At 37.2% G+C, this 19,386-nt stretch overlaps 1 protein-coding gene across 6 annotated transcripts in view; it reads right to left on the bottom strand.

The window, feature by feature from the left end:
- Positions 1-507: 507 nt before the first annotated feature.
- The window catches only part of RHOT1 (ras homolog family member T1), a 63,123-nt gene continuing 44,244 nt past the window's right edge, over positions 508-19,386 (bottom strand). For 3 of the 6 annotated variants that reach the window (XM_047080780.1, XM_047080785.1, XM_047080782.1), the window contains exons 17-21: positions 17,849-17,968; positions 15,410-15,612; positions 14,324-14,419; positions 12,544-12,666; positions 508-1,615 (exon numbers count right to left, since the gene is read on the bottom strand). In XM_047080780.1, coding sequence (XP_046936736.1) covers positions 1,498-1,615; positions 12,544-12,666; positions 14,324-14,419; positions 15,410-15,612; positions 17,849-17,968 — 660 coding nt within the window. In that variant the 3' untranslated portion in view covers positions 508-1,497. The remainder of the gene's footprint in view (positions 1,616-12,543; positions 12,667-14,323; positions 14,420-15,409; positions 15,613-17,848; positions 17,969-19,386) is intronic. The other 3 variants (XM_047080783.1, XM_047080781.1, XM_047080784.1) reach the window with 3 other exon arrangements.

Raw genomic sequence — 19,386 nt, 5'->3', positions numbered from 1 at the left:
GGGCACAAGCAGGGGCAGGGGAGGGGCAGACAGAGAGGGAGACACAGAAACTGAAGCAGGCTCCAGGCTCCGAGCTGTCAGCACAGAGCCCGATGTGGGGCTTGAACTCACGAACTGTGACATCATGACCTGAGCTGAAGTCAGAGGCTCAACCGACTGAGCCACCCAGGCACTCCCGGGAGTGTGATATTTAGAGAAAATGTTCATCACAACAGCAAAGAGGAAAAAAACCCATGTTAGAGGAGCAGATAAACATGTAAGTCACAGGAGAAACCACGTTAGTTAGGTACGTGCAGGAGAAAACAACTGGCCTTCTCAGAGAATAGATTTGCCCACAACTTTAAGATAGACTTCCTCTCATATAATACAAGTCATACTTGTCTTCTTTCCTCACGACTATTATCTTCTTGAACAAAAAATAATTTTCAAGGTGAGAAAGATAGAAACCAGAGGACTGCGTTCACATCTGTGCAAAATATTTACTCCAGAAGACAAAAAAACTCAAGATCACGGTACACAGCAGTTATTTATTTAAATACTTGAAAAGTTCGATGATGGAAAAAAATAGGTTTATCATGAGAGTTATATTCATTAGATTTACTTTGCCATTTACAAAAGTGCTGCTTCTAGGTTATCCTAGCCGGATGGAGAACGGTATGACACATGCAGCTATTGTTAAGACACTAGAACAGACACAGCCACTAGAGAATGATGTACACACTTTGGGAAGAAATTCCATAGTAGGAATGGTGACTGTTTATTTAAACTAAAAACATTGATAATATACAAATCTTTTTTTCTCATTTGATTGAAAGGGCTATAAAATTCAACATACAGACAAAGGAAGCAACATAATCATATAGGCAACGCCTCTGCTAATTGCCAGGAACTCACTCCTTCCTTAAAGAAGCACTTCAACACTCAGCTATGCAATTTTCTAGACTGCACGATGGCTTCAAGGCTGACCTACCATGAGTGGCTGAAGGAGAAGTGTAAGCTGACATGACTCATCTGTTTTTAAAAATGGAGAGAAAATGGCCAATTGTGCCTCGTGTTCTTTGAAGAGCCCAGAGGGATCATTCTGAGTAAAATGTGAAATAAATAAGTAATCCATGAGTAAATACAATCTCTGAGCTTAGACCTAGGAGAATGAGCCAACTGAACACTAACAATACCATGTAGAAATGTCTAGAAACATCATTTCTAGAATTCAGTGTGGGAGACCATATCTTGCCTGAATATGTACATTATTTACAAAATATTCCCTTTTGGCCTCTGAAATTTAGCCATTTTAGTTTGGCTGTTAAGCTGTTTCTTCCCAATGCTAGTCAATACTGCAGTTATAACTATCATTAAAATACTCTTATGCATGAATTACAAATATTAATAAAGTAACTCTGCATGTATAAATATCTCAATATTTCTAGCAGAATTTAAAGCATACATAAATACATAAAAGTATTTGTTTTTGGTGGGGCCAGTATTTTTTTTTTTTAATCATCGCTGTTTCAACAATGCTCTGTACATTGCAAAACCCAAAACTGCAAAAACAGTAGCACCAAAACTTGCTCGAAGCCAAAACGTGGAGCTCTTGAGGTCAGCTTGTGTCACGTGCCTGTAGTTAGAAAATATAATTAATGTTCAAAACATGATTAGTATGAAAATACCAATTATATGAACAGTCTACTTTTAGGGAAGTATTAGCACACTTGTCAGGCTAATTGCATACAGTAATGCTTACCAAAATCATTTATCCATGTAGCCACATGTACATTGTTTATATCATCATTATCTTACGATATAATGTAGACATTAATAAAGACAAATGTCTTTAACAACTAGCTATTATCTGGGAGTAATAAACATCTAAAATTGTGTGTTTTCTTCACATGGGAAATGGAGAACATAGACAAATCAACCTACCAGTTTTTAATACCACCACAGTCCTTCAAAATGAGAGGTAAAACTGAGATCTCACAATTTTGAGAGTCAATTTCATGGGACTTAATATACAATCTCCTGTCCCCGGGAATTGAAAGCTATCTTGTAAGCAGTTAAGCGACAAGTGACAATACTTTTCTAAGAGCATTGCTTAAAATCAACTTTGGGAACACTGAGCCCCATAAAAATTTACCAAAAAAATCCCAAAGGGGATGGGGAAGGTTTACCAGCTCACATTAATCTGGTTACTGCTGATTAAAGAAAGAAAATTTAAAAAAACAACAACAAACAAAAACAACCCTGATTATTAGACAGGCAGTGACAATGGTACCAACCAAAGGACATAATGAAACAAGATGGACTGAAAGGTAAATGACGTAAAAGAAGCCATATTGTGCATGACAAGAACAGGGACAGCCTGTACCACAAACTGAGTTTGTGAGCATGCTCAGTTAATAACACTGCTAAGCACCGTCAAGAGTCTCAAGTATGACAGCTTACCATAGAGAGGATAAAGCTTTAAAGCAAAGGCTGGAATATTTTATTCAAGTATCACTGAACTTTGAGTTAACTGAACACAATTGAGGAGATACAGAAAATTTAGAGAATTAGGAGTTTAGAGAGGCTGTCTAGTTTAGGTTATTTTACAACTAAGTGAAACAAACAGATTTGAAGCAAAAGTCAGACATCATTAAAAGACCAAGACACTGACATATGCAAAAGAGTTAAGAGCCAAGAATATCAACTGTACAAAACTACTTTGCCTCAGCAATAGTTGAAGGGTGACAATCAGATTAGTGACCACAAAATGCAACCTGCGCATCTCTAGAAACAGTCTGTAATACAAGCCAGAGTGCTCCATGCTTATCACCATGGCAACACAACACACAGCACTCCCATTTCTTATCCTCCCCAGTTCCTAAAAAATAAAAATAAAAATCACTCCTGACATAAGTATTATTTTACAAAGCAAAGTGGTAACACAGGTTCATTCCACCTTGTGAGTTAGTTCTTCCAACAGGCAATGCTTAATTATTTATTTTAAGTTAGGGGAAGAAAATTCTTCGGTTTCAGTTTTTCCAGTTGGAAAAACTCCACCAAGGCCAACCCGCTGGTTGGGGGAAATGTTACCTGGCTTCAAGAAAAAGTGGACCATGAGATGACTCCATGAAGATGGAATCTTCTACAGAGCTGACGGCGTGCACCTGGTGAGTAATACTGCCTTCGTCGTCTGCTAACAGCATGGCACCCCACTCAGCTACCCGGGCTCTTAACCTTTTATATACACATGCACACAATTTGCAGTTCACAGCAGAGCTCACAAAAGTGGGGGACTGAAAATAACATCTCTCAATTAAACATCGCACACACAAATTGAGTCGCCACCATGATAGGATGCATCTCATGCTTTCTATATTTAAATAAATATATCCTGTAACAAATTGCCCAACTTAAAAAAAACACCTATCTATGTGTACTTTTTAAAAACACTCACGTACCAGGCAAGGAAACCTAAGGCGGTTATATACAGTATCTATATATCCCTTAGAGGCTGGTCTTGGTTGACCCGAAACACTAAGGGAAGCCCTTGAAACCAATACCAAAAGCAGTATCTGACAGTTATGTGGTGACCGTAAGTATTCATTCAAAATGAGGCTAACAGCTATTAGTCATGAAATTTACTGAGGCTTCTAATTGCAGACTACCAACAACTGCAAACATGCATCTGTAAAAAATCAGGTCCAACATCCCAAACTCATAGACTGTAACAGACCTACGATGAGAGTTTCAAAGTGCATAATTCCAAATCAATTAGAGATGCACAGAATTTAAAGTGAGAACACTGGCTACAAGTGCATTAGAGCTTCTGCTTCAGCTTTGGGCTCTCTGTGATTTTTTATTCATCTTTACTGATGGAGGATTAAAAAAAAATGTTTACATTCATTTTTTAACTTGGGCAAGAGAGGGGTTAGTATTAAAGCTAGCTGCCATCACATTAAAATCAGTCACAATGATTTCTCATAAACATTTTTTCAAGTATGGAATCTGTTTTCACACAGCTCCTTTTTTTGTATTTTAAGAAAGTATTCCCTACCATTCATGACATAATATATTCTGACTTTACTGCTTGGTTTACTTTTGCATGTCAGATAGTAATTATAGTGATTATTATTTTCCCCCAACTATAGTATAGCCTCCAACAGGCAGAACAGCAGTTCATACTCCTGTATGACAAATAATATAGATACATACTCTAGATACAGCTAGTTTAAAACTTAAGGCAACTATTAACTCATAAAATATGCTTCAATGACTCCATAACGTTATAGTGGTTATTTAAGACACTTTTAGACATGAAAAGCTACTTAGACACCCATTTTATGCCTTTAGCATGTGCTTTTAACAGCTGCCCTAAGCAGGCTCTCCATCTAGGAGAAAGCATTTATACCGGATGGCACATTTGTCATTGATTAGCTGACTGACAACACCTGACTAGAAAACAGTGTGAAGATCTGAACTGTATTCCAGAGTATCAGCACTGGGCCACATTTGTCATTTCAGGTCTCAAGCAGAAACGGAGTAACGGTTTCAGAGACTTGTTTCCTACTTCATTTCTAAACTCAAGCAAAAATAATCCTTCCACAATTCAAAAGTGTAATCCTTTCAAAATGACTCACCTAAAATATCATCTTAGAATAAATTATAATATCTTATGGCATACTTTTTCTTTCTTTTTAAAGTTTATTATTTTTTTTACTGTCAAAATACAATATATGTTCATGATAAGATACGAGGAAAATAAAAGAAGGAAGAAAAAAATCACCTAGAGTCCCATCACTTGAAGCAACTGATTAAAATTTAGGGTACTTCCTTTTAGATTTTTTTCTGTGTGCTTCTTACATTGCTGCAAATACAATATGTATAATTTATATACTTTTACATCCTTTATATAAGGACTTTTTCATAATTCCAGAAACATCATTTTAGGCAGCTTTATTATACTCCATTCCTATGGGTGGCCACCTCCACTATGAAGTGATCGATATCCTTCCATGTAAGATTTTTCTCCATATTTAGTGGTTTCCTTAAGACAGACTTCCCAAAAATGAGTATTACAGGGTCAAAAATGAGTGTGCATTTGTGTGTATAAAGATTCTTTTTAAAAATACCTACTGATGTACCAGAATCACATTTTCCTTCTCTGCGTGGAATAATTTAGTTCAGCAGTATCTCTTTTTAGAATATAAGAAATCATTACTAAATACTAGAATATAACTTAGTTAATCATTTGAAGCTTGTCAGAGCTTCTAAGCTCTTAGGTGGAAAATTCCTGCATATTGGATGCTGGCTTTCTGCTTAGAAGTGCTGAGGGCCCATATGTCAATCAGATGACAAGTGCTACTTTTTCTTTTTTTCTTTTTTTTTTATGTAGGCTCCACACCCATTGTGGGCTTGAACTCACAGCCCTGAGATCAAGAGTCACACACTCCACTGGCTAAGCCAGCCAGGCCCTGCTACTTAATAAGACAAAGAGGAGGAAAGGTTTCAAACGTCAGGCAATAAAGACTTAAATGAAGAGGTGTTTGTGTGAACAATCACATAAGGCATATAACAGAATGACCAAAATTCCTATGTATCTTTGCACAGAATGCCTTAAAGAAGGCATACAAGATACTTTTGATTCACTCTGCAATTTACTGCATATATAAGAACATGAGGTGAAATCTTTATTGGTTCAATGTATTTAACCAATCATAAAGGGAATGTTATCAGCTGCAATATTTAGGAACAAAACAATCAAACTCTAAAGGGCTGAATGGAATTAAACCCATTCTAGCTATTCCCAAATAGGGTACTTTTAATATTGTTTTTTATAATGTGTCATGGAACTTTACATCTGGGGCATAAAAACTCTACTGCAAAGAGTTAAAGCCTGCAAAAATTAGACTTTAAGGAAAGGGGAGAATTCAGAAAGGTCAAGGTATCAATTAACCTTGCCTGGGATTGCAGGCTATTATGAGGTGGAAGGAAAAGTTCAGTAGCACACAGTCAAGAGCAGTAGCACTAGGAGATCTGCAGGAAGAGCAGTTCCAGCCAAGTACTTCTCAGCACTCCCATACAGCTTTTCAGAAATAAGTGTGGATTTCCTAGCTTCTGTTTTTCTCATCTCACCGTCTGATCCTTTCCAAACCCAACTCAGAGGTGTACAAATGCAGTAATATTGGGGCGCCAGGGTGGCTCAGTCGGTTAAGCGTCCGACTTCAGCTCAGGTCGCGATCTCGCGGTCCGCGAGTTCGAGCCCCGCGTCGGGCTCTGGGGTGATGGCTCAGAGCCTGGAGCCTGCTTCCGATTCTGTGTCTCCCTCTCTCTCTGCCCCTCCCCCGTTCATGCTGTGTCTCTCTCTGTCTCAAAAATAAATAAACGTTAAAAAAAAATTTTTTTTAAAAAATGCAGTAATATTAATGTACTTTTAATTTCATAATTCTATCCACTTACATAACTCAAGTATGAATTTTGAAGTTAATACTTTGAAACAGCATATTTAACTATACTGTGTGTAACCTAGTTACTAGGGCTCAGAGATATCACATATAGCTTTTTCCTAGTTGCAAAAACATATCTCAAATTGAAAACTGTACCGAGGTCACCAAAACTATAGTTAAGTGTTCTGTTTTTAAATATTTCACTCTTGGGGCGCCTGGCTGGTTCAGTCAGCTAAGCATCCAACGTCAGCTCAGGTCACGATCTTGCGGTCCATGAGTTCGAGCCCTGCGTCGGGCTCTGTGCTGAGGGCTCAGAGCCTGGAGCCTACTTCAGATTCGGTGTCCCCCCCTCTCTCTGTCCCTCCCCCATGCTCACTCGCTCTCTCTCTCAAACATAAACATTAAAAATAAATAAATAAATAAAATATTTCACTTTCTTCTTAAAGTCTTCTGGGCCTCTCTGCTTTTACTCCTCTTACTGTTTTGTTTGTTTGTTTTGCCTAGTGAAGTATTTTTTACATTCATTCCTAATAATAATGCCATTACTCTTAATAACAATTTTAACAATGACAATTCTTCTAACTAGTAGGCATGAAATCTTTTAATATATTTCTCAAAATAGGTTAAGAAGTCAAAATATAGTATCCAACAAAGATGAACTGCAACACAAATCATAAGAAAGCTGTTAACTGAGCATGCCTAACATACTTTAGAAAAGGACATAAGTGTGCATCAATGTCAAGAAATGCTTCACCAAGCATTAGAAGAACCAAAATTTATAGATGATCGTAGATACATGGGAAACACATAATATCTACATGTTAACTACTGACACTTAAAGATCAGAATAGGCAAACTCCACCTTGTGGCGTCCTTTAATATTCTAACAATATGGCAAAAAAATTTTAAATGTACAAGCAGTGGCTTCCTTAATGAGAATCTGTAACAGAAGCTCCTGTATAATTTTAAACATAATACTATGTATCCTAATTAAAAGAAAAGCCTTTTAGGACCTTGATACAGGGGGACACCGAGGTTTCATATGAAGCTCAAATAGGACAGACTTTCTTGTATACAACATCTTACTGTAACATAATATCCTAAGCACTCTTACATTCCCAACAGAACCTCTCTAACATTAAGGAGCAACTTAGGTGATTATTAAAGCAATATGGGCAAATGTCATTAACAAATGGCTTAAAATAAATGCCACATATACCCAATTTTAAAAATGCATCATTACTCAAATACTCACTGTGAACTATGTACTTGGTCGCTAAAGTATAATGCTGCTACTAAACTTAAGAAGTAACATGAACAAATAATTTATGTGGCTAATTCAAATAATAAAATGGGATGAAAGAATCCTAAAACCAAAATTGTATCAAAGAAAATTGCACCAAAATAATAAATTATAAAATAAACAATTTTGATTACATTATAAGCTGGGAGAAGTGGGAGGATTACATTCAGAATTCTAGCTGGGACAGGGATTGAGAGAAGTTCAAAAAATGACTAAGTGACACAGACAGACAAATTGAACACCTAAAAGAAAGGACAAATTAAAGTTCACAGCACACTACAGTATAGTAACATCCTCATGCAAAGTAGGAGTCTTCTGAAGTCAGAATAATAAATACGTAATAACTAAAATCCTGGGTAGTTCAAACCAACAATCCAGCTCACTCCTACATACTCATTTTAACACTTTCAGGTTAAAAAGGTCTTTAAAAATTAAAATATAATCAGAAGGTATATTTATCCCAGTACCAATATTTGAAATGAAAGCACTGCCAAAGATTAAAATCATCTGACCACATGTTAGTCGTCTTCCAAATGTATTTAAATGCAAATAATCCCGTTATTCAGAAATTCTTCTAAAGAAAAACATAAACCTATCCAGGTCAGAAGGCTGAGACCATAGTTATCAAAGAACAAAGTTATATATCAGACACATAGTTTGTTTAACACTTTTCTCACATCTTGAAAAATATATATATATATTCGATTACGTTAAAAAGAAAAAAATTCTTACTACTTTCTACTTAAAATAATGCAGTGTCAGTAAATAAGCTCAAAAAAAGGGGAGACAATATTTACTGGCCAAAGACAGCTAGGGAAAATATGGATAATTTCAGAAATGAATCTGTGGGAAGAGCCTGAATACAAATGGTTAGGCTTAATAAAGCCTCTCATGATGAGGTTACATAGCACTTCCTTTTATGGTATGAGGGGCTAAGGTTACTGAAAACATAACCAAGCTTTAAGGAAAAAATTTTAATAACATAATATTTACTTAAAGGCAGGTCCCTATCTTCATCTTTATATTTTGCCCAAGCTCGCAGAGGATTCTGTTTAAAGCAGGTATTTAAGTATTTGAATAAATCACAGGGACAGGGGCAGGTGAAGGCAGAATGTGGCTTCAAACATGGACTATTTCTAGAAGTGACTTGTTTCAGCAAGCAACATGTTTACAAGCACACTAAAACAAGGCATTAATTTGAGACCAACATGTATGTACCAGAGTTTAATGAACATTTAGTGAAACTTGTTGCTTGAATAAAAATTTCAAAACTACTCTCTTACAGTTCTAAACCAAACACGAGATGTGGCAGATCTCTGAAACCAAAGACTTAAGGCTCAGGGTTGAGTGACACTCCTCCTGAACTACAGTGAAAAACTCTTAGATGACTTTTACCCAATTAGTCAATCCTCCTTCTGCTTTTATAACTTTAAGATAGATCTAGCACGATGAACCAATTGTGACCAACCACCAAAGGTTGCCACGACCTGAGAGATGGGAGAGAAAGGTGACCCCATCACGTGTTCAGATTCTTGGTGAAAAAGGAATAGGATGTGGTGAGGGGGGAGGGAAAGAGATATTTTCATTCCTCAGGTGTACGTTTTTCTTTCTCTTGCCTGGCCACAGCTTAAGACTGACGTTACAAGCTGGTGGCCTGTAAGCACGCTTTGTTCTGATTAGTACTTTCCAAGATTCAAATTTAATTGCCATTATTTGACCAGCAGGAAATTTCACATAAAAACCCTGATTTCTAGGGTCTCACAGAATCAGAAGACCTGGCACACCCAGCCCGGACAACAACAAACAGCCCGAGCTGGGTTGTGGCTGCCTCTTTTCGCCAGGGCCTGTCACAGTCCCCGCGGCTCTTACTTCTTTTACTTGGTCACCTTCGTTCGTTCACATTGCCTGTCCAGACCCTTAGGCACTTAAGTTTTGGGCCTCTACCCCCACCTACCTTACCTACACCCTTTTGTAAACTAGGAGAAACTTCAGTTCAGAAGCCCTAAATGTCCACTGCACTTCCATAAAATTCCAGGAACCAGGAAGGAGTTCTCTGAAAGGTACACTGGTTTTCCTCTTTATCTTTTTCATTTATTCCATTCTTGGTTACTAGTTGTCAGTGATGTATGCTGACATTACCATTAAGTTACTTCTAGTTTGTAAGTAGATAGGACAAAATGTACTGATTTCTCTTCAAAGATCATTGTACAGAGTAATTTACTATAAACAAGCTCATCCATTAATATACACCCAACCTATTTCATCTGGAAACTGACTAAATCAACCCAACAATAAAATTGTCACTAAAGGTGCGGACAATGTATCAATCTGCAATTATGGACACTCAAGATCTTCCAGAATAAATAAAATAGATGGTTTGTGATTAGCAATCATTAGGAGCTAAGGCGGGTTCAACAAGAATAAGACACCAAATAGATGTCACTTCCTATTCAGGTAAAATGACTACATTGGTAGATCAGAGGCATGTGGTGGAAGTTACATACTGACTCCAAAAAAGCCCTCAGTGAAATCTCTTGTAAGATAATAAGAGAAAATGTAGACTGGATAATAAAATATTTTTAATTTACGGAACAGTCTTTCCCCAAGAATTTTAAATCCGTGTCACTGGCAAAAGAGTTCTCCAGTGGAATACTTTTGGGCTTGCTGGCTTCGGCGCCCTCTCTCTCTCTCTCTCTCTCCAAGCTCCGGGTATTCAACATTATTTTTTATCAGTAACTTGAAAGATAAGACATATCTACCGAATTTGCAAATAACACAATGCCGAGAGAGATATATAATGGGACAAATGACAAAAATAATGTTTGAAATGACTGAGCTAGAACAAATGGATCAAAAAGAAGAATATGACATTTAATAGAGATACATACGTATCTGTGTTTAGATTCAGAGAGTCAACTAAAAATGTCAAATACACAATTAGAGAGGAGGGGACACTGCCTTAACAGTACTTCATATTTAAAAAATCTGATTTCCATTAACCCCAAGATTAATATGCATCAACAATGGGATGGGGCTGCTAAAAAAGTTAACTCATGCAGCGGGCAGGTGCTGTCTTAACTGTGGAACAGGCCTGCCCACTGTTCTGGACTTGCCCCGTCACACCTGAGGCACTGCTCTCCATCCTCAGTGGCACCTCTTTTAAGAGGAACTCTGGAAACCTAAAGGCTTTCAGATGAGAACAACCAGGACTGACGAGGTCACTAAACCATCTAATTTAAGAAAAGGCTGAAAGAAATGGGGATGTTCTACCTGGAGAAGAGAAAATTAGGGGAGACATGATGGCCGTCTTCAAATGTCTGAAGGATTGTTATGTTGAAGAGGGAGAATAGTCGTATGTTGTTCTAAAGGGCAGAACTAAAACTAAAGGAGAGAAAGTTATAGGGAAATCATTTTAGTTAAAAAATAAAATTAAAAAGCAAAGGCAAAAGCAAAAGCAAAAACCCTCTCCAATGAGGAAAGCCACCAGCAGATAAGCAGTACTCTCCATGGGAAGGCTTTCAGGAAGGCATTCTAATGGGAGGTTAGGCCAGATGAATTCTGGAATCTCTTCCAACTCTACCATTTCTAACACCGGAGCTCCTGAATGTTGTTTGGTTTGAACTAGCCTTGTATTTTCTCAGTCTCCATGAGAGAATCTGTGTCATTACTTTACAAGAAGCCATTCGAAGGACAGAGGCAGAACTTTACCACCAAATTAGTGTGGCGGTCCCTTCAAAGCAGTCACCTGAGATGGCTGCATTCTTATTCCAGAGCTGCTAGTGCTCAAAATATCATCGAAACTCTTTTTAGAATGCCTTCAAGATCAGTTTCTGACTCACATAAAATACAGTCTCATTGTTTCATAGGCACATCTACTATTTTTGCTAGTGGACACAACCTATCCTACTCATTCGGTACCATCAGAGCCTAGCCTTTGTTGAGAGTCCAGTGCTAAACCAAAGAATGGACCCATTTCTAACCAAAATCTGTTTAGCTTCATCATCTGTCTTAATCAAGCCCAGCTCCTGATAACAGCTGAATGTCAATTTCAGAACACTCATTCATCTTCAGACACAAAACTTTACAGTAGATACAAAGTACACAGGCTCTTAAGTGTTCACAAAATGTCAATCTGAACAATGGAGGCATAACCAGAATAAGAATATACCTTCCAAGTTCATCACTCTAAAGGAATGTCTGTATCTTATATTTTTGTTTTTCTTTCCTTTTGAAAAAGCACATTACTTTCTAGGCATACTTCATGCTTTGGGCTCAATTATAAAGACCTCAAAAACTAGTTCTACCGATCCTTTTTTCTTTCCCATGATATTCCTTTGAATCCTTAAAGTTGGCTATTATCCTCATTTCCAGAAGCCATGCTCTTTCAAATAAACATTCCAGTACTTATAATAGAGAATTTTTTTTTAAACCCAAGATACTGTTTTCATTACTATGGTTTTAATTAAGTTATATTAGTTGAGCGTAACATGCATAACATTTGGGAACAACGGGTCTGCTCCTTACCACAAAAATCCTAATCTAATTCTACAACTCTCAACCAAAAGATTGTAATCTCCCTATACATATTATCCTCTAATATGAAAAATACTTTAACTTCCTTCATGAAAAAGAAATTCAAAATCTTGTCAGTCCCCTAAAAACACTGTCACCACAGTAAGTATTTTAGTGGAAGTTAGTTGGGCATCAGTTGGCTTGTTGTCTTTGTAGTGAGTAGATGTATAATAAATAGTTATCAACTTTTTTTCTTTTGTATTTTAACAGAATGCCTGGTACCCAGTAAATAAAGTTAAGAACCTGTTAAGAACTGCAGTGAAGATTTTGTTCTTTACAGATTGCAGCAAGTCTGAGTTGAGGAAGTTCTGACAGATGCAAAATGTACACCTGTTGCAGGTGCACATACAGCGTAACCGGGCATGGCTGCGAAAACACACAGAAGGACAGGAGTTGAGTTCTTACTTACAAATATGGCACAAGTCAGGGTGTGCCAACTTAAAAAAAAAAAAGATTTAGGCATAAGCAACACTAAGGAAAAGGACAGTGTGGGGCATGCTAAAGTTGTGCAGAATTCCACGTTTACCAAAAATATAATAAACAGCAATAGCTCCCTCCTCCCTCCCTAGAGAAAATCTAAGGAAAATCAGCTAACACTTTTGGCTTTTTTTGGAGGGGGGATGGAATTATTATTACAAGAGTTTTAGTGGAATAAATATGCACAGCAATAGATGGCACCCTCATGTAAATTAATAAAAAGAAAAACCGAGTAAGCCATAGCACCCACCGAAAAGACAGTTTGCTAGCATTTAAATAACCATTCCCTTCTCCTCCTCCTCCCTCAGCATACACACATGCCTGAAAACCAGGAAGGAGAAGAGCGACAAATACACAAAAGAGTCAAAAGACGAGTATATTCAACCCTGAGGAGATATGAACAACATCGTCTTTAATTCATCAAGCACCTTGGCTCCCAAAGGAAACCAAAGTGCTTCATAAATTTCCACTTGAACAAAATATAGGGTTGATTTCATCTGCTACTAAAACACAGCAGCTGAGTATGACAGTATGAAACTCCGGGTTCAGGTTGTAAAAATCAACAATGAGTCCGATTGATTTTAGAGATGAAATTTAGGGAGACTTTCTGGCTCCTTTCTGGTTGAGTGGAGTGATACTAGTTGGTACAGGCACATGGGGCAACCTATTTCACCTCCGTCCTAACCACCAAAGTAGGGGGTCTTCAATGACCGCTCGGTGGTCAGAGCCACTCAGACACACAAAGCCATCACACCACCCTGTAGAGGCACTGGCGCAGAACCTGCTCAGAAGAGTGCCACCTGATGAATCAATGCCATCACTTCCTGTAACACCTGAACATTTTTTTTTAAAGGCTTCTCAGTCAAAGGACTGGCCCAATCTGACTTGGCTGAGCTTGTGAGATCTGATGAGACCACATGGCACGGTGGCATGGTTGTGGAGATTAGCAGCATCCCAACAATGCCTAATTCCCAACATGAAGAAAAACAAGAATTAATTTTTTTAAAAAAACTCTTACAGACTCAAGACATTCCTTTCAAAAACCTGACTTGCAATGATGAACATTTCAAAGCTACTAAGTTGCTGCCAGCTGTCATACTGGAATCCGTCTGTTATTTTATAATTTGACTCTTCAACATACACAGGCTCCACCCACCAAAAAGGAGAGATGCAAAGTATGCTTAGCAACAGGGAGATGCTTCATGAGAAGTAGTTTGGGAGTCACCATCTAAGCAAGTGTCCCTGTATGTACATTTATCATATACACACACATACACACGCACACAAATTGCAGGAAAATGTTTTAAAGATGCAGCTCTGAAAACACTGTCACAGCTATCTACAAGATTAATATAGCGCATTTACATAGTAAAACAAAACAAAATATAAAAAACACCACTGTAATATACAGTTAGGCAATAAGCCGGACCAAGCAGTGCGTTTCTGGATAATTATTAATGTTAATTCTGGCAAGAAAGGAGATCTGGTCATCTATAAGAAAATGTCAACAAAATCCCATAGAAGCCATAAAGAAAAAGTAACTTACAAAGCAGTTTTTAGAAAGACCCAGATTTTTCTCAAATTCTCTATCCTATCAGGGTTGCCCGTGTCTCGGGAGAGTCTGTCTCTGTAATGATCCTCTCTGTAGATAACATACACGAGAGTTTTAAAGCAAAGGTAAAACATAAATAAGGCTTTGTTTATCTTATAGTAATAGGAATGACTTGTCTTCCAATACAAATAGAATTTCAAGGGTTTGCTGCCTTTTTAAAAACGTATTAGTTAACAGAATAGCAGTTAAGTTGACTCTGACTCGAAAAATCTGCACAAATTAACACCTTCTGCAAGACTTCAGTTTATAGCCATGTTTGATTATTACTCTATTTTATATCCTAGTTTTCATAAGAAAATTATTTAGAGACTAAATTAATAATAAATAGATTAAGCTAACGTCCTGAGAAACGCACTGCCTGAAAAACTATCTTGTTACACAACAGAATTATACACACACAGTACTTGAGGAGAATGCCATTAAGAACCATGCACTTCTAAGGCAGTTAGTAAGCTATGAAGATGTCCACAGTTATGTGCTTATGCATATGCATGTATAGATATACAATAAATGTACATAAAATTCATGGCTCATTAACACTTAATGTAAAACATTTATATAGCAGGAATTCCAATCACAACTACTTTTTACAGCACTTAAAAAAGACATTATAGTCTGAACTCAAACATATCTATAATTTAATATAAATTCATATGGAAATGTTCATATGGAAATGTCCTAAAAGCATAAAGCAACATGATGCCAACCCCATTTTAATGCAGTAAGACCTTATTTTTTTAACGCTGGGATTGGGGCTGAGTTTTATTGTACTATCCTATTAAGATAGTTACAGCCTGCTTAAAAATATACAAATAATGTCAGAAGCACTGTTTATGTAATTTTATTATGGTACCCAAACCAAACTCGCATTTATTCAAATTTGTACCTTCTCAGAACAAAGTCTCTTTCTGTTGCTGAACAACTTCTATGCGACAAAAGTTTTGCCTTCATGGCTAATAATGGCATGCAATGTTATTATGAACCATGCAACATGAAAATGATGGCAGAGCAAGTACTTACGGGTACATGGCCATTGTTGTCAATTTAACGAAGATATCTTTACTGGGTGCATCAGCAGTATTGCAAGTGAAGGCTTGTGGTGGAGGCATTTTGTGTTTCCTGCAGAAATCAGCAGGTGAAATACTATAGTCTTGTTTAACTTCATGCAGGTCTGACTTTGCAGCTACGATTAAGCAAGGTATTCTGCTGTCCATGAAGTGTTGCTATGGAATAAAAAATCAAAGGCTGATGACAAATTTAAAAAATCACTAAATTTAATTAAATGTGTACTAAAAATTATCTCTGCCTAGGCAAAGCACAGCTTCAAAGAGAAAGTAAACTAAGAGGCAATGATTGGCAGTGGTCTAGAGCAGTCTCGTAATAAGACCAGGGCCAATTCTCTTAACACTGGTAATAATACAAACCTATAATGATTCTTCAGATTCACTACAATTTGAAAAAATATATATTTTATGAAAAAGATACCATATTTTGAAATGAGAAATCCATCTAAATTCCTCTATCCTAAAGCACACTATTTTCATTTCATACATTTCTGCTTCACAGTTTGATTATTTTTTCACTATTTTCATTTTTTATGTACTGCTAGTCCTTAAGCACATGCATTTATAAACTTTTCTGTAGCTGCAAGTTATGTTGGACATAGTCATTTAAAAACACAACACTGAGGGGTGCCTGGTGGCTCAGTATTAAGGTTAAGCATCTGACTTCCGCTCAGGTCATGATCTCGTGGTTCGTTGAGTTAGAGCCCCAGGTTGGGCTCTGTGTTGACAGCTTAGAGTCTGGAACCTGCTTTGGATACTATGTCTGCCTCTCTCTCTCTGCCCCTCCCGAGCTCACACTCTGTCTCTCTCTCTCAAAAATAAGTAAAAACATTAAAAAAAAAAAAAAAGCAATTAAAAATATATATAACACTGACTCTTCCATGTTTTCAGAATTCAAAATCATTATTTTCAATAGCTGCTTAATATTCTGCTCTGTTATTTTATCTTAATTTGGTAAACCACCCTTTATTGTTAGACATCTGGATTATTTCTAGGTTTTAAAAAAAAATTTTTTTTTAACGTTTATTTATTACTGAGAGACAGGGAGAGACAGAGCATGAGCATGGGAGGGGCAGAGAGAAGGGGAGGCACAGAATCCGAAGCAGGCTCCAGGCTCTGAGCTGTCAGCACAGAGTCCCAACACAGGGCTCGAACTCATGAACCGACAGATAATGACCTGAGCTGGTCAGACACTCAACTGACTGAACCACCCAGGTGCCCCACTGGTTTGTTTTTGTAATGTTTACTTATTTTTGAGAGAGAGACAGAGAGACAGATTGCGAGTAGGGGAGGAACAGAGAGAGAGGGAGACACAGAATCCGAAGCAGGCTCCAGGCTCCAGGCTCCAGGCTCTGAGCTGTCAGCACAGAGCCCTACACAGGGCTCAAACTCACGAAACGTGAGATCATGACCTGAGCGGAAATCAGAAGCTTAACCCACTGAGCCACCCAGGCGCCCCTCTAATTTTCTTTTTTTTATTAAAAACAATGCTAGAATAAATTCCTTTACACATATATTTTTTACTCCTATTGCATCTTTGTGATAATCTCAAAGTGACTGAGGACTTTTCAAGCCTCTGGTTATTCCCCTTGCTCTATTATTACTATTGGTATAACTCACTATGTATATATATATATATATACATATATATATATATATAACGTGAGTGCGTTTCTCAGGACGTTATATATATATATATATATATATGTATATATATATATATATATATAAAACCCATGTGCATTTCTTTTTTTTTTTTTTTTAAGATTTCATTTTTAAGTAATCTCTACACTCAACATGGGGCTCAAACTCACAACACTGAGATCAAGAGTTGCATGCTCTATCGACTTAGCCAGCCAGGCATCCCTCCTTGCATATTCCTAACAGCCAAGAAGACCTTCCATTAATGCAAAGGTTCTTTTTTTTTTTTTCTCAAATGTTTTATTTATCCTTAAAAGAGACAGAGAGACAGAGCATGAGTGGGTAAGGGGGCAGAGAGAGAGGGAAACACAGAATCTGAAGCAGGCTCCAGGCTCTGAGCTGTCGGCACAGAGTCCGACGCGGGGCCCGAACTCACAACCCGTGAGATCGTGACCTGCGCCGAAGTCGGACGCCCAACCGACTGAGCCAACCAGGCGCCCCTAATGCAGAGGTTCTTAAGTAGGAATGCCCATCAGAGGCACATGTGGAAAAAAAATTTTATAATACATGTGTCTCAGACTGTACCACCTCAAAATGAAACCAGAACCTGTAGGGATAGGACACAAATCTACGTATTTTTAAAAGCCCCGCAAGTGATTTTCTTGCATCTCCCTGGTTAGAAAAACATCACATTACAATTCCATTTAACTCCATATAAAGTTAAACTACATTATCGACCAAAAGAACAACAAACCTTAAAAATCCTAGCACAGTATTCAAAGGATTTGGGGTTACTGACGTCATACACCAGGCACACAACATCACAAATGATCTCAGCCTCAGTTAGAAATTCCGATTCTGAGATATCATGCAACTTGTAAAAAGAGAAAGATAATAAACATTAATATCATAACAATGTTTACTTCAAGTCATGTGTTATTACTGCTTGACTTCCAAATAAGAAAGTACTAGTTAAGCATAACTTTTCAGGCTATTTTTAGAGGTGGGAAGTGTAGATAAATAACTGGCTTCTGATTTTGTGGACTGAAAATGGTAATTAAGGTTTTACAGAAGTGAACATTTAGCTAGTGACCAATGTGTGCCAGGAAGGCCCTTTACACACATTCTCTATACAGATTAGACAAGCTATAGAGATTAAGTCAACTGCCCAACATAACACATCTACCAAGTTATCAGACCAAACTTTGAGCTCAGATGTGATTCCAAGTCTCTTCTCTTTCGAACAGACTACAGACCACCTTTTCTCCTCACCAATTAAAAAAAAAAAAAGCAAAAACAAAAGCAGAGCAAAAGACTCTTTAAGGTCATTTTGTTTGACTTCACTGCCTATTCTCAATGTTTATTATAAAACCTCTAAAGAAATATTCCACCTATAATATGACAATGATCTAACTAGAGTAAAATTCAGTACTATTCAGTTATATAAGAGAGTGTATCTTTGATGAGAGGAAAGGGGAGATACAGGGTCAGAAGCAATTCAATATATTCCAAATAAAACACTACTATAGCATGGGTATTCAGAGACATGAAAGATATCAATTTGCAAAGAACAATAGAAGAATAAAAACAGGAAAATTAACAGCCAGCTACATTCACAGAGTACCCAATGAGTAGAACTAAACTTATAGGAGAAGAATGGGAGATAAACCAGGTTTAATAAGAAACTGACAAAGAACTTTTATCATAAAGAGGAAAAACTGTATAAAATTGAATGTGATCATCTGTCTGGCAGAATAAATAATTTCCAAAAAGAAAAAGAAAGGAAATGAACTCTTTCTGGTACCTATTATTTGTTAGGAGCTCCTCATATTAGCTAACTTAGTAAGAAACTCAGGCTCAGAGAGAAAAAGCCACTTGCCTGAGGTCACCCAGCTAATCAATGGTGGACCAGCACTCCAACCAAAATATGACTGGATCCAAGAAGAACATATAATCTTTTACTACTGTATTTCATAGTATCTTTTCAGTCATATACTTCTTTCATCCGTTTTTTTGGACTAACACATTTGGTAACTATACTCCTCCCTGCTAAATAGATAAAACTCGATTCAGAGTATAGATAAACTACCAAAAGCACCCACAGTAAGTTTTCATATTGATTTCTAGTCAACAGTAAAGGAAGAAACATTTTTTTAAATAAAAGCGGAAGAGGAAAGAGAAATTATTTTTTGTTGTTGGTTTTACTTTCTATTGTGTATAATACACAATTTAGCACACAAATAGATTTTTACTTATATCTACACCCATGTAATCACCACACACATCAAGGGA

The sequence above is a fragment of the Lynx rufus genome, unplaced genomic scaffold (genome assembly GCF_022079265.1).
Source record: "Lynx rufus isolate CCGP_SWC_20201006 ecotype Redwood Valley unplaced genomic scaffold, mLynRuf1.p SCAF_18, whole genome shotgun sequence".
Taxonomy (NCBI): Eukaryota; Metazoa; Chordata; class Mammalia; order Carnivora; family Felidae; genus Lynx; species Lynx rufus.
This window is presented reverse-complemented; position numbering and strand designations above follow the sequence as displayed.